The sequence below is a fragment of the Chiloscyllium punctatum genome, chromosome 3 (assembly GCF_047496795.1).
Source record: "Chiloscyllium punctatum isolate Juve2018m chromosome 3, sChiPun1.3, whole genome shotgun sequence".
NCBI lineage: Eukaryota > Metazoa > Chordata > Chondrichthyes > Orectolobiformes > Hemiscylliidae > Chiloscyllium > Chiloscyllium punctatum.
This window is the reverse complement of record NC_092741.1, coordinates 122,153,380-122,169,943: the sequence shown is the minus strand read 5'-3', so window position 1 is coordinate 122,169,943 and position 16,564 is coordinate 122,153,380. Positions and strand designations below refer to the sequence as shown.

General features: G+C 39.4%; 1 protein-coding gene across 5 annotated transcripts in view; it reads left to right on the top strand.

Annotated features, from left to right (window-relative positions):
• Positions 1-16,564, top strand: part of LOC140464621 (frizzled-3) — a 106,493-nt gene that overhangs the window by 71,579 nt on the left and 18,350 nt on the right. For 3 of the 5 annotated variants that reach the window (XM_072559934.1, XM_072559952.1, XM_072559943.1), the window contains exons 4-5: positions 1,652-1,848; positions 4,880-5,897. In XM_072559934.1, coding sequence (XP_072416035.1) covers positions 1,652-1,848; positions 4,880-5,897 — 1,215 coding nt within the window. Of the gene's footprint in view, positions 1-1,651; positions 1,941-4,879; positions 5,898-16,564 lie in introns of those variants that run through there. The other 2 variants (XM_072559969.1, XM_072559960.1) reach the window with 2 other exon arrangements.

Below are 16,564 nucleotides of genomic sequence, written 5' to 3'. Positions count from 1 at the left end.
TAACATTTCACACTGCATGAGAAGAGAATACTGATTGGTTGTCAAGTGGTCTGTGCTTGGTAGAGGCATTGCCAGTTAACTGATGACTGACAATTATTTGGATCAAATTGAAGATTTTTTTTAAAAAGCTGTCGCCTTTGTGATGTGTTAAAATCTAAGCCTTAGAAATAAAGTTTAATCTCCTAGTATCCTAAACTACTGAATATGGTACATAATTAGAGTATAAAAGGCTTATTTGGTTCCTTTCCTTTAGATCTTTTAAGTAATGGCACATCTTTGTTACAGCTTTTAGTGGAAATTAGATGAAGATTTTAAATCAAATGCTATTAAAAATCCTTGTATTTTGAGACTCACAGCTACAACAAAAACAATTTGGATTTGAACAGCATCTTTAATCTAGTAAATCATCTCATGGTGCATAAAGGTATTATCAGTCAAAATTTGAGAACCATAGCCCCATGAGGTTTTAGGATAAACTATCAAAACTTACTACCCCACCTTTTAACCTTTCCTTTCAAAATTCCTTAAAAGTTCCATTGCCTATCTTTCCCAAATTACACCTTTGTAAAAGATGTCTTAATATTTAACTTTCTAATCTCCATGGTACAGAAACATTTCTTCTCAAAGTTACAAATGACATCCATGGTGACAATTACAAAAGTAAGCTATTCTTCTTTGCCTTTGCTGGCCTGTCTGCAGCCTTTTGTTATGACTTCTGTTTTCACTTAACAGCTGCCATTCTTACTTCAGTGTAATCCTGACCCATACTTGGGCAAATGTCTGGCTTTCCAGGTTACGGCAGGTGGGTTCAAACAATTCTTGACAAAGCATCAATCAAATCACTAAATCAGATTCTAATTTTCCATCTCACTGCTGTTTGTGCTGCCTTCAGCAAGACACCATTCCTTCAGTGCTGCACTGGAGTGTGAACTTAAATTTTAGGCTTCTGTTTTTGGAGTGGCTTTTTCCCCATAAGTATTTCTGTTTTGTCAGGGTGGCTGTATGTACTACAATAATGTGTTTCCAGTTTATGTAATCCCAGATTCTTTAGAAATGCATCCACAAAATGTAGCCACTCCTGCAGCATGGCATGGCTGGGTAACTCATACGTTCTAATATTTATAGAGCTGCTCACTATCATCTAGTTTATCTCTTTTTCGTTTCTGTCTTTCCTCTGAACAATTCCAGATACTTTTCAAAGAAAAGTTTAATTTCTAGAATTGTATTAGGGAAAATGAAACTTACCTAGCAGAGTTTATAAGCTTAAACAAGATGTTGCACTTTCCCTGGAAGTGATGGCAATTCCTGAATTAGACTTGACTGGGAAAGAATAAAGTAGAATGATTACAGCCAGCTATTCTTGTTGGATAATTATTTTCCAAGCGCTACATCTGCTCATCATCCAGTGGTTTTGTTTGTTAAATTTAACGATTATGATTTGTTGTAAGTTTGGAATAATGGGGAGAATTATGCCTAACTGATCTTTGGAGTAAAATATTTGACTAGTTAAAGATTTAGAATTGAATTATGTACTGTTGCTCTTATGGGCTATATTGTAATGAATATGATATGGATTTAGTTTCAATTTTCTTGAATTTGCTTACATTTATTTTGTAACAGGACTACATAACCATACTTATTTCTCTTACAGCCATTCCATCCTCTTGTAAACTTGGAATGTTCCAGGGATCTACAGCCATTCCTATGTGCAATGTATGCCCCTGTTTGCACAGAGTATGGGCGTATTACACTGCCATGTCGTAAACTGTGTCAGCGAGCATATCTGGAGTGTAATAAGCTGATGGAGATGTTTGGAGTCATGTGGCCAGAGGAGATGGAGTGTATAAAGTAAGAAAGCAAGCTAACCCATCTGAGCCACCAAGGTGGCAAGACAAACATTTCAGAAAATGCTGGTGATACCCACCAGGTCAGAGAAATAGGTAATTTTATTGTGACTAAATAAAAGATCTCGCCCAAAAATGTTTGCCTTCCTTTCTCTTCCAGATACTATATGACCTGTGGGCGTTTAAAGCATTTTCTGCTTATATCAAGCTTACACATTCTTTAAGCTGTCTTAGCAACAGTCTTGTTTTTATAATGAATCTCTTTCATCCTGCTGAATACAAAAAAAAGCACCCTTCTCTATTGTGCTGGTTAAAGCTTATTTATTTGAATTGTCACATGATCTTAAATGTTAATTGTCTTCAGCCTGGAAACATATATACTGAGACCTTCCTTCCAGCAGCATAGTGCTTGTGTTCTCTAGTAAGAAGGAATTCTAAGTCAGGCACCTAAGTTGCTGCCACATTGGGTGAAGAGTCGACTGCAGTAATAGTGAAAATGTACATACGTTGTCTTTGATTAGCAATTATAAAGCAGAAGGATTAAGAGCTGCCACTTAGCCTATGTAACGTTTTCTGATGATATTTAGACTGCACAGCATTTTGACAGATGTTTCCTTTAATCATTGGTTTTTAAAGCACTCTTGGGTATTCTCGAGTTGTACAAGCTTTTTCTTCTTTCTTTCTTGTTGATTTTGGGGTATTTGTGATCACAGTTACTGAAGATAGGCAGTTGACAATTTGTAAGTAATTTAGATATGATGCATAAATTAATTTGACAAAGAAAAGTATCTAACTGTGGCAAATGAGGATGGTTTACTGATACCAGAGAACAAACAGGCTGTTGATGTGGAACGCGTTGCTCTCATTAAAGTGAAGGCAGTATCCTGGTGCTTTAGCCAGAGTGTTAGAGAACTCTTCTCTGGGTCTTCCTTCTCTTCTTTTGGTCCATCTTCATCTGAGGGTCACCTGATGAGGAACACTGCATGCAAGGACTACCTGAGGAGGACTCCTTGCTGCCCCTGAGCACTTGTTGATATACCCTCTTCCAGAAGCAGATAATTTGTACTGTATCAGTCAATGTATGACTCCTTTTAGTGAGTGACTATGGGAGGACTGCTCATGACACTGGATTCTCGTTGTTTCCTTGCCCACTTCCATTTGAAAGTCAGTTTTCATTCCTCTAAGAACAAAACTTTATTTTCAAAAACATTGCTCTTGTAGTAGTGTGGCACCTGATAAAAATTATAGTTTTGCTGGTGAAGGCTAATTACTACTAAAACAGTTAAATGAGTTTTCATGTGAGACATGAAATACTGTCTGTGGGCTACAAAAAGCATACAGTTTTAAAAGGGGCCCTAATTTCCAACATTAAGTCCTTATCAAAACAGCATTCCAGTTAGAACACCAGAATTTCTTCCAGTGATCTGACTGCCAATTTCTGCAGATAATAAATAGCTCTGTGGAGCATCCAGCTGCTGCAGCATCCCCTCTGCATCTGGTATTAACTAATTTGAAACTGCTCAAATTTATTTAAGTTTCTTGTAACCACTCTGAGCTGGCTGCAAACCCAAGTTTCATGCACAAATGGACACTGTTCCAGCCTTCTGCACTTTTGGTACTTTAGTAAAGGATTTAAGAAAATTATCCCTGGGTTTGTGCAAGTTGAGAACATTGCAAGTAAATGCCAAAGTTACTGTCATCTCAAAGTACTGTTCTGACAAAGAATCACCAGTGTCTTTTGGTGAAGGGTTAGTGTTCTAATCTTTCCATTCAAGAGTCCTGTGTGAATTTCTTGCAATTTTTCTAAAACAGATAAAATCACTTGAATTTAGGTTTTGTCCTTCATATCCTTGGTACTTCATAAAGCTCTTCACAGAAACTGAATTGCCTTTGAGCTTTAATGATTCTTACTGTGCAAAAAATATATAATCCAGTAACCAATTTGTCTAATCTTTGGCATTCTGTAGCCCAGAAAATTATGAATGCATTATCATTAAATACATTTAAGGCTTTCAAAGGAACTCAGTTGAACTGTTGTAATGAATCTTGTAGATTGTACATTCATTGTGCAATATTTTAGTGGAGGGAGTAAACTTTTAATATGGTGTATGCTATGCTGACTAAACAGGCTCCCTTGACCTAGTATTATGGAATCATAGAATTCCTACAGTATGGAATTAGGCTATTCAGTACATTGAGTCCACACTGACTCTCTGAAGAGCATCCCGCCAAGACCCACACCCCTGCCCTATCCATGTAACCCTGCGTTTCCCTTAGCTAGTGCACCTAGACTGCACACTATGGGCAATTTAGCATGACTAATCCACCTAACCTGCACATCTTTGGATTGTGGGAGTAAACTGGAGCACCCGAAGGAAAGCCATGCAGACATGGAGAAAACGAGCAAACTCCACACAGACAGTCACATAAGCTGGAATTGAACCCAAGTCCCTGTGAGGCAGCAGTGGTAACCACTGAGCCATTGTGCCACCCCATGTGTCAAGTTACTTGAGCATTTTTGGAGTGTACACATTCAGGCAAATGGAGGACACTCAACAACATTCCTGACTTGCACCTTGTAGGTAGAGGACTGTTCCTCCCAAGCATGCTATACTTTCTTTAATAGGTTATGTATTATACATAGGCCATTAGACAATACTTAACAACAGTCATTGATGTTAGCGTTGTATTTTAGATAAGTTTTGCAGTAGTTTCAGAAAGGAATATGTGGCTCTTTCTCCTACTTTGGGTGTGAAAGCTGTTAATTGGTCGTCATATAGATACTGTAATAACACTGGAATCTAATGCCATGCAGTTTTCAGACTTCTTGCCTTGGCAACTTAAGTTCTCCATTTCAGTTCTTTCTAGTTGCCAGTAGCACTTATAAGCATAAATGTTATTGCTAACTTTATTCATAATTCTCCAAACAGAATGTTTTAAGTCAGGATCAGTGCAATAAAGAGAATTTGATATCTATATATAGAAAACTTGAGTAATAGCAACTGATTTTCTAATTCACTTTTTCCAACCCCCAGATTTCCAGACTGTGATGAAGCCTATCCACGCCAGACTGACTCTATTTCAGGTGGTGATCCCACAGAGGAGGCCCCAATGGCAGTGCAGAGAGACTATGGTTTTTGGTGCCCACGGGAATTGAAAATTGATCCTGAACTTGGCTATTCCTTCCTAGGGGTCACAGACTGTTCACCACCTTGTCCTAACATGTACTTCAGACGTGAAGAACTTTCTTTTGCAAGGTACTTCATCGGCGTGATCTCCATCGTTTGCTTGTCTGCTACACTCTTCACCTTTCTCACATTCCTTATTGATGTGAAGCGATTCCGCTATCCAGAACGGCCAATCATATTCTATGCAGTCTGTTACATGATGGTATCCTTGGTGTTTTTTATTGGGTTTCTTCTAGAAGACACAGTTGCATGCAACAGAAATGATCCTTCAGTTTATAAAGCATCTACAGTGACACAAGGTTCCCACAATAAGGCATGTACTATGCTATTTATGATACTTTACTTCTTCACAATGGCAGGCAGTGTCTGGTGGGTGATCCTGACTATCACGTGGTTTTTGGCTGCTGTTCCCAAATGGGGCAGTGAAGCCATAGAGAAGAAAGCACTGCTGTTCCATGCAAGTGCTTGGGGGATCCCAGGAACTCTCACGATCACTCTCCTTGCCATGAACAAAATTGAAGGAGACAACATCAGTGGTGTTTGCTTTGTTGGACTGTATGACATTGATGCACTGCGATATTTTGTTTTAGCTCCTCTCTGTCTCTACGTGGTGGTAGGTGTTTCTTTGCTGCTGGCAGGTATAATATCTCTGAATCGTGTAAGGATTGAAATCCCACTAGAGAAAGAGAACCAGGACAAGTTGGTGAAGTTCATGATCCGTATTGGTGTATTCAGTGTTCTCTACCTTGTGCCGCTCCTTGTGGTAATTGGATGTTACTTTTATGAACAAGCATTTCGTACTGTATGGGAGACAACATGGATTCAGGAACGCTGTCGTGAATACCATATTCCCTGCCCTTACCAGGTATGTCATACTTCACTACTCAAATTGGAAAGTAATGGGTTAAAAAAAGTAAAAATCATGATTTATGACTAGTTTCTGAGGTGATGAACTTTTGTGCAATCTGTGACTAGTAACTTGTTTACAGTGCCGACCCTGTAGCTTCAAGTTGTATATACTGATGACTTGCATTGCTCTCTAAGACTTTGTGTATATATATATGTTTGTATATATGTGTGAGTATGTGTACAATAAGTAGAAAATGTTACCTGTATTCTCGAAATCATAACTAATACTTAAGGAATGCATAATTATGAAAGGAAAGACATGCATTTATGTAGCACCTATTCTAATTCTACTATTTCCCAAAAGCATTTCATGATCAATGCATTACTTTTGAAGTGAGCACATCATTGAAGTGTAGAAATGTTGCAGTTAGTTTGTGGACAGGAAGCTTCCACAACAGCAGTAAAATAAATTACCCAAAATCTGTTTGAGATGCTGGTTGAGGGTTAAATTTTGGCTGGGACACAGAGAAAACCCTGCTCTTTAAATCATGCCATGAGCGTGTTTCAGTTCATCTGAAAGATCTAAAAGGTGCATGGTTTAAAGTGTCATCTGAAAGATGATGCTTGTAACAATGCAGCCATCTCTCAGCACACTCCATGTTTTACAAAATGGAGGAATAGCAGAATGTGTGTTCACCATTAGATCTTAACTATATTTACCTACCTTTGTTAAGAAACATGCCCTAACTGTGAACACCTGGAATAGACCAAGTCTATTTGATTGTGTCTTGTAAGCTCAATTTCTAGCAATGAAGATGGAGGGAAGAAGGAAGAGTATTTAAGATACACACATTTGAAGATTTGTAGGACTAAATAAAGATAACTGAATATCATTGTAGGAAGAAATACATTGTGATGTACCATTTATTATTTGATGCAGTATTGCTCAGAGGCATAACCTAACTTACACAAATTTTCAAACTCTAGCATACAATTATTGTTTTAAAATCAGGCCCACGTATAGCTTAATTGTTGCTAATAAAGGGTGTAGGTTTGCTCGCTGAGCTGTAGGTTTGATATCCAGACGTTTCATTACCTGGCTAGGAAACATCATCAGCGGCGACCTCCAAGTGAAGCGAAGCTGTTGTCTCCTGCTTTCTATTTATATCTTTCTCCTGGATGGGGCTCCTGGGGTTTGTGATGTTGTCATTTCCTGTTCGTTTTCTGAGGGGTTGATAGATGGCATCTAGATCTATGTGTTTGTTTATGGCGTTGTGGTTGGAGTGCCAGGCCTCTAGGAATTCTCTGGCATGTCTTTGCTTAGCCTGTCCCAGGATAGATGTGTTGTCCCAGTTGAAATGGTGGTTTTTTTCATCCATGTGTAGGGCTACGAGGGAGAGGGGGTCCTGTCTTTTTGTGGCTAGCTGGTGTTCATGTATCCTGGTGGCTAACTTTCTTCCTGTTTGTCCTACATAGTGTTTGTGGCAGTCCTTGCATGGAATTTTATAGATGACATTGGTTTTGTCCATGGGTTGTACTGGGTCTTTTAAGTTTGTTGGTTTTTGTTTGAGAGTGTTGGTGGGTTTGTGTGCTACTAGGATTCCAAGGGGTCTCAGTAGTCTGGCTGTCATTTCTGAAACTTCTTTATATGGTAAGGTGGTTAGGGTTTCTGGCTGTATTTTGTCTGCTTGTCGTGGTTTGTTCTTGAGGAATCTGCGCACTGTGTTTTTTGAGTATCTGTTCTTCTTGAATACTTCGTATAGGTGGTTCTCCTCTGTTTTTCGAAGTTCGTCTGTGCTGCAGTGTGTGGTGGCAAGTTGGAGTAGTGTTCTGATACAGCTTCGTTTGTGTGTGTTGGGATGGTTGTTGGTGTAGTTGAGTATTTGGTCAGTGTTTGTCAGTTTTCTGTATACACGGGTTTGTAATTCTCCCTTGTCCTTTCTTTCTACTGTGACGTCCAGAAATGTGAGTTTGTTGTCAGTTTCTTCCTCCTTGGTGAACTTGTTGCTTGTTGCTAATATGCTGTAAATGTAGGCTGATTTTGTTAGTATTAGTTTATACTTTTAGCTGATGTTTTGATAAAATCAGACTGATTGCCAATGGCTGTGTTGAAACACATGATATTTGTGTGATAGATATATGTTTGATTTATTGAAGTGATTATGGTAGAGAAATAAGATTGAGTGAATTGCAGTGTCTGGCTCCATTTTATCATCTATCATATTTTAATCCCCAATGCTGCAAGTTTCATTAAGGGACAGACAAATATGCATACTAAACTATGTTAACTGTTGAGCTGAAATATGTGCCACCATTATTGGAAAAGCACAATGAGACAGAATTGAAATTGAACTCAACTGCAAAATCACATTACACCAAAACAGCGATAAATTCTGAATGTTAAGCCCAACTACAGTTTTTTTTGTTAGGAGAATCCTTTTGGAATTTTGTGGATTTGAAGTTATAAATATCCATTGTCTTTAGGACTTCCCAGCACTTGATCCTTGGATGTAAACTTCAAGAATGTCACACCTTGTTTGAAATTCCTCATAGAATGGTGAAATCAGTTCAAGAGGCTCTTTGATCCTGTATGCACATAGCTAAACTCATCCCACTTTCCTGCTCTAGGTCCATAGCTGTGAATGTTATGACACTCCTCATCCAAATACTTTTAAAGGTTGAGGCTTCCTGCCTCAACTATCCTCACTGGCACTGCATTCCAAACCTCCACCACCCATTGGGTGAAAAGGTTTTTTTCTCAACTCTCCTCTTAAACCTCCTGTGTTTCAGTTTAGAATTATGCCCCTTGTTATTTGGCCCATTGACTAAGGGGAACAACTGCTTTCTATTTACCATGTTCGTGCCCCTCTTAATTTTATATACCTCTTATCAGGTCTCCCCTCCACCTTCTCTACTTCAAAAGAAAACAACCCAAGCTCATCTAACTTGTCTTCATAGCTGAAATTCTCCATCTCATGCAACATCCTGGTGTATCTCCTTTTGTACTCCCTGCAGTGCTTTTGCATCTTTCATACAGCGTGGTGACTAGGTGTGCACACAGTACTCTGTTATGCCCTAGCCAAAAGTTCTCTACTGTTCCAACATGATCTGCCTACTGCTATTATCTATGCCGCAACTGATAAAAGCAAGTGTTTTGTATGCCTCCTTTACTACCCTATTAACCTGTCAACCTTCTTCAGGGATCTGTGGACAAGTATCTCAAGATTCCTCCACTGCTCTGGGCTTCTTGGTATACTTATTGAATGCTCCCTTATCTTGTTACTTTCTTCAAAGTGCATCATCTCATTTATTATGGCTAAATTTCATCTGGCACTGATCTGCCCATCTGACCAATTGCTTTATATCCTCCTGTAACCTAACACCTTCCTCCTCACTGTCAACCGCGTACCCAATCTTTGCAAATGACACAAACTTATTTTTCATTTCCTCCCCCCCCCCACTGTTCTCATCTACATCATTTATGAATGTCACAAACAATAAGGATCCCTGTGGTACACCTCTGCACACCAGGTTCCAGTCACACAGCCTTCTACCACCATCTTCTATCTCCTATCACAAAGTAAATTTTGGATTAATCTTGTCAAGTTACCCTGGATCCCATGAGCTTTTGCCCTACCATCACCACAGATCTGGGTTGTGACTGCATTTCTGCATTCCCAAATCATACCACCATCATATGTTTCTGAGTTGGATATGTCTACCTTTCTGAATAGGTACATTGACATAATTGGGAAATCCACAAGAATCAAGGACCCCATCAGAAGTTAGACTCATGTAACAAAGTCATGGTAGTTGTCGAGCTCTGAAAGTGGATGGTAAGTCGACAATCAACCACCCTCCTTCCTCCAGCTTCATGTCAGAGGAAACTGGCACTACCTAGTTGTACTCTATGAAATCCAAAATTTGCCATTGCTGTTTGTGTGGTAAAGCTGGCTGTGCAGTGCTGTCAATAGAAAGAGCTGCAAGCAGAGACTATCAGACAAAGGATTTTGCAAGCTGACTATATGCTGCAACTTGTGTGGTGAGGCCAATGTAATCTAATCCCTAAAGACTGCTCTAACAGAGAGCAGCCCAAACCATGCTCCTTTCATGGACCTTCCACTGTCACTTGGGCAGAACATACTTATGAAATTATACCTCATGAACAATGTCTCCGGTATCACCATCACTAACCCTGGTTATGTCCTCTCCCATCATCAGAACAGACCCACTAGGTATGACAGCATACTGGAGGGAGCAATAGTCCTGAGAGTACTCAACATTGAAATTGAGCCCCATGTAGTCTCATGGCACCATGTCAAATGTAAGCAAAGGAATCTGCTGATTATCACCTTCTGCTTCCACTCAGCTGATGAATCAGTGCATTTCCTACATGTGATGAGGAAACCAACAAGGGCAAGAAACTTAATTGGTCCAATATTTAGGGACGGACATTGAATGCTGGTGTGGTTGACAGTGACCAGATCCCATGAACATATCTTTTTAAAAAAATGGTTTCTTCAGCCTACCAATTTGTCTTGTCTGGTAGGTAGCAACATGTTTAAAATGGTATGAAGATTACTTCCTTTTAACGTGTAGTTTTAAAGCTATTGTACAATGTGTTTCAACCACATTATCTTAAGGTCAAAGCAGATGTTCCATTTCCACAGAAGTATGGAATAGTGCACCTCTGCTCCTACAAGTAATGATTGCGATGGTGGATACCCCATCAGCCTTAACAAGGAGCAGGCCTACGTGATGAGTGTGCTCTCTAAAATGGATTTGGAATGTAGAGAATGTGGTGAATTTCAGAAAGCTTCCTTATCCTATCTGCGGTAAGACACAGCTGTCCTGTCTTTCATCTACTGCATGAAAACTTTGCTCATCAGACAGGATGCAGGCTTAGGAGGACTGGAAATCCCAGGTAAGGATGGCACTTGGGTCAAAGCATTCCTGTACATGAGCTGTCACTTCTATTTGGATTGCTGTCGGCATCAGCAAACAGTTCAAATAGGCCTGTGGAGCAAAGGTAAATCATGGCATGTTATTTGGGAACTGGGTTGTTTAAATCTGTTTGCCCTTCGCTGTCAGGTCAGACTACCTGAAAGAGCTGGGGAAATGTCTTGGAGGAGCCAAGACATGAGCTAAAGACTAGAAACAGCAAGTAGTTATGGTAAAATTAAGAAAAAAAACAACTGGGCATATGGAAGCAATACTTCATCTCTGTTTTGAATGAGAACTTCATCAGGTGCAAAGTGTTCTTGGTGTTGTTGTATGTGGCAGTAGTGTGGCCCATTACCCCATTCCTCTTTCTGCTGTGGTGATCACTCAAGCCACTTTCTTATTTATCTTTATGTCAAAATGTTTTGCAGGGCCAAATTGTACAGACCTGTTGATTAAAGAGAAAAACCATGCCCAATATCACTCTCATACTGTTAGTCGTCTTGTGTGCTGCTGCGTCAAGATGTACATGGACTCTCAGGGCACAGACACCAAGTACACATTGAGGTTCCATCAATCCCTCATTTTGGCAAGGTTGGGTCTGGCCATGTTGCTGTAAAATGCTGCAAGCAGTTAGACTGTGTCATATAATCTGTCCCCATGAAAGCATTCATACAGAAAAACAACTTTGACCACAAATCCATCAGATGGTTTCCACTTGCAATGTCCTAGATGCCTTATAGGCAAAGAAGATTATGGAATAAAATGGAAAGTGCTGGAGAGCTCAGCATGTCTGAAAGTATTATTTTTCAGAACTGTTGAAGTTGTATTTTTATCTCAGATTTCCAGCATCTGCAATATTTTCCTTTTATCAGGAACATTGTGAATTATATTGGTCAGTTCTCTGTGTGGACTTTGAGAATAATTTGACAGATTGCTCATCTCCAGAACTTTCAAATGGTGAGAAGGGCCTTCCCAATCAAATTCCTTTTACAAATCTGAAGTCTCACCTCTCCTCATGTTGCCGACAAAGGGACTATGGTGAGGGAGAGATCAGCTATGATCTCACCAAATGGCAGAGCAGCCTTGAGGGCCTGAGTGGTCTACCTTCTGATTTGTATGTTTGTTTGATTGACCTCCATCTCCTGGAATATGCCTTTGCATGTAAGGTCTAGAGAGAAATGTAGTGGCTTTTGTCAAGCTCATGCGGAGCAGCTCCATGACAGAGGAGTCTGCTGTACAAGCTGTTCTCAGTGACAAACACCAAGATAAACATCAACTGTGGCTAGAGAATCATTAACTCAGTCAAGGACACTCTAGGTCTGTTCAAAACATGTGGTCTTCTAGTGCAAAGAATTGTCATCATCTGAGTGTTATAGACTTCCAAAGTCCAGGACTATATGCTGAGTCCCACACTGAGGTGTGGGGCAGTTGCTAAAGAAGTACAGTGGGGAAAGGCCAATGTCTAAAGCCTTTTAACTCTAGTACATTGAGGGGCTGGAAACTATGGAGAGTGTAACTTAGGGGCTGACTTGGGATGTACATCATGAATATCAAGAGTATTGAGGCGCCTCAGTGGAATATGCTGAATGAGAAAAGGTTACATTTTGTTCAACACTGTGCAATTTTCAATTTGAAATATTTTGGAATGCACTTTAAAGAATTTTAATAAAAAGTGCATTTTTGGAATGGGACAAAGTGCAACTATAGTGATTTATTTCACTGACTGGGTAAATTGTTTCTTCAGAAAGCCAGCACAAAATCAATGGGCTGAAAGGGGTCTTTCTATGCTATAATTATAATGTGACTCTGTGACAACTAATCCTGTTAGTAAACGGTTGAGTGATTTGAAGACTTGTTTTTACAGCAGGAATGGAAATAAATTGTTCTGCTTTGGGAAATGCAATAAGAAACTCTTAATTGCTTCCACTCAGAATTGTGGCATAGGATTTTTTCCAAGTCAAGCTTCAATGGAGACTGTAACTTAGGGACCTGCTGCAACAAACCGACACCTTGTATTGGGATTCCTTCTCTTTACTTATTCCTTCCCACATCAGCTCTTCTTCCAACATAACTTTGTTCCTCCAAAGTTATGTGGCAAAAGTTTTTACTGAAGTTTTTCTATTCATTCATATTCAAAAATGAATGTGAATATAGAGATGACACCATCACTAGCAGGACCAGCATATATTATCCATCTCTAATCGTCTTTGAGAAGGTGATGGTGAGCTGACACCTTAAACTGCTGCAGTCCATTGTGGCTTAGGTACACTGACAATGCTATTAGGGAGGGAGTTCCAGGAATTTGGCACTGGAACAGTGAAGCAAAAGCAATATACATTTAAGTGAAAATGGTGTGTGACTTGAAAGGCAGCATGCCCAAAATTTAGTGAGAAGGACTTTGGGCAGGCCTTTGTCATTTCTGATGCTTGGATCATTCTTGGTCTACCTGATTTTAACCTTATCGGACTTCTGTGTAGTTGTTTTGATGCCACCAATCTGCTAGGAATTCAGAAGACAGTTAGGAGTCATCCACATTGCTGTGGATCTGGAGTCACATATAGCTGAGACAGGCTACATGTGATAGATTTCCTTCCCTGAGGGAATTAGTGAACCACGTGGGTGTTTTGACAATCTGATAGTTTCATAGACATCTCTCTGAATTTATAATTTATTCCAGATTCTCTTTATTAATTATTTGAATTTAAATGTTGTCAATTGCCATAGTGAGATTTGAACTTGTGCTGCCAGAGATTTAGTCCAAGTCTCTGACTTACTGGTCCAGTAGTGTTAATCCTATTTTACTATTTCCATAAGATTCCTTAATTACTCTTGAGATAGCAGCATTTTGGCTTGTATCACAATTTTATGTTTAAAACATAAGCGCATGAGGCTCTGTTTCTAAATTGACATACACAAACATACACAGCAAGCTCCCTTCACTGATGCTATACATCTGAGAACTGACCAGGGGGTGGTGGCTTTAGAGTTGTTTGTATGTGTAAACAGTAATGTTATTTTTATATTCGAATATCAGCATTGCTTTGATTTATCAATATTTATAAATCATCATGCCTGTATTAGAAGAAAATAGCATTCATGCTGAATAACTATTTTGTATCAGGATGTGAAGGAAGAGATCAGTTTGCCAGATGTTCTAAGGAAACTATTAATAAAAAATCAGGGACAGAGACTCAGCAAAATTAACAGAACAAGAATAATAGTAATTAAAAAAACAAAAGCATTAAAAAGTGACTTGTTTTCAGGGCCAGATGGTTTCCATCTTGTTGGAGTCTATAGGAAAATTATCATTAGAGATGAATTTGGACCTTCTTGCCCATAGAAAGGAACACTACCACTGTGCCATAGGACAATCTGACATTAAGGGTGTAATAATGCAATACCTTGTAAGTTTTCAGCTGAACAGGTAAAGCCAGCATGTGTTTAGTTGTGCATTGGACTTTTCAGCCAGCTCAGAACCATTAAATTGGAAGCATGTGTTATAACTGTTTTCTGTGATACATTAGGAGGTCTTAAAGAAGATGGTGCTGGATGTACTGCACCTGATGTTGATCCTGACAGAGTGTAAACTGGTTCAAGTCTGGAATTTCCCCCCAGCTGAATAGTCTACAAATACCAACTATTGTCCAAAAGGCGAAATACCTAATTGGATTAAAAGTTCAAATGAATCTGAACCTCAACAGGAGTCATTATCAGAACTAAAAGCTGAAAATTAAGAGGAGATAAATGTGCCCAGACTTGCAATATACAAGAAGCATAAATAATTCAAAATTGCTGGTAAATTTTCCTGACATCCTGGGTCATTCTCTCCAACACATCTGTCAGACTGTCCAACATCTTATTGCCCTTAGGCAGCTGTCATGTTATGCATCAGATTCAAGACCACATTACAATTTGGGAAGCATGAAAGATTACCATCAAACGAACAACAAGGGAGCTGGTTTTGTCAGTTTTATGCCTAAATCCTGTTGAAGCTTGCCTTTTTTAAGCCTGTTTCATGATTGTAGGTGTTTAATAAAAGATTGAGAATATCAATGATTGGGAATGCATGATCCATGTTTCTATCTCCAATTGAAATCATAAAAAATTACTGCATACATGATTTATTGATTGGGGCTGTCACTTTTTACTCCAACAGAATTTTAATTGCAGAACTGCAATTGATTACAGAAAGGCTCTACATTTTAAGCCAGAACCCATGACTTCTATAGAGATGGTGCCACTGAGATATCAGGATGGGATATTACATGAATTGAAAGTTGTCATACAATGCAGTTTGGAATTGAAATCTCAAATTGCAGACAAACTTAACCAATACCGTGACTGATTCTTGCCAATCCAGGATAGGGACTGAGTCCTTGCTGCAAATTTGAAGTGTTACTCAAGAGAGCAAAATGTACTGGGAAATGGAGAGGTGGTGGGAATCTGTAAAAGCCTGACTCCCTTCCTCATTGTGCCTTCAATGAGAGAAATTAACATAATGATTTGTCTGTTAAATCACACAGCTTGAATTGTGCAGCTTACATTTAACTCACTGATGATTTCAAGACTCAAATGAAGTATAGATTAATCCAATTCTAGTCTTGGACTATGTATACAAAATTGGGTTGCAGCAAAAAAGGCTAAGTGGTTCATCAAGTCTTCCCTCCACCATGGTGGCTGTGCATAATCATTCCTATCTACCTTCCCTTTGTTTACATTATCTCCTCTATCATTCATATTATGTGGTAAAGGCAACAATGAGAGGGTTTTGAAGGGATGGGGTAAAGTTACTGCTGGTAAGAAGGGGAAATTGAAAGTGTGGAGTAAAGGCAGCACCTTTGGTTGAGTAGGTAGATGATTGAAGGGTGGTCTGAAGGCAACAGTGGGATTTAGTATTATTGTGAAACTAGGACGTTATCAAATGCCTCACAGAAGTTCATAAATGGCCTAGTGGCACTGCTAGACTATTAATCCAGAGACCCAGTTAATATCCCGGGGATCAGAGCGCAAGCGGATTCGCAGTAGGTTAAAATCTTCTAGGAGAAAGTAAGGACTGCAGATGCTGGAGATCAGAGCTGAGGACTGCAAATGCTGGAGAACAGAGCCAGCTCTGATCTCCAACATCTGCAGTCCTCACTTTCTCCTAGAAGATAATATCCTGGGGACCCAGCTTCATGTTTCCAAACCACTCCCCCATTTAGGAAATAGTCTATGACTCTTCTTCCAATAAAAGTGCATTGTCTCACAACTTCTCATATTGCATTCCTTCTGATACTTTTTTGCATGCTCTCCTTGCCTGTCAAAACCTTCTACAGGCTCTCCCCTTCACCTATCTTTGTATCATCTGCAAACGTGGCAACAATGCCTCAGTTCCTTCGTCCATGTAAGGTATAACATAAAAAGTTCTGGTTTGCAACACTGAACCCTGCAGAACTCTATTGGTCACTGGCTGCCATTTTGAAAAAAAACCGTTATCCCTACTCTCTGGCTCCTGCCAATCAGCCAATCCTCTCTCCATGCTTCAAAAATCTGGAGCATAAAGGCACTTGGAAGTTGCAAGCTCAAGATTCCTTAAGGTTAACGTGCAAATTCAGTTGACAGTTAGGAACGGAAATGGAATGTTACCATTCATTCCAAGAGGGCTAGAATACAAGAACAGAGATGTACTGCTGAGGCTGTATAAAGCCCCATTTGAAATATTGAGAGCAGATTTGAGTCCCTTACCTAAGGAAGTATGGG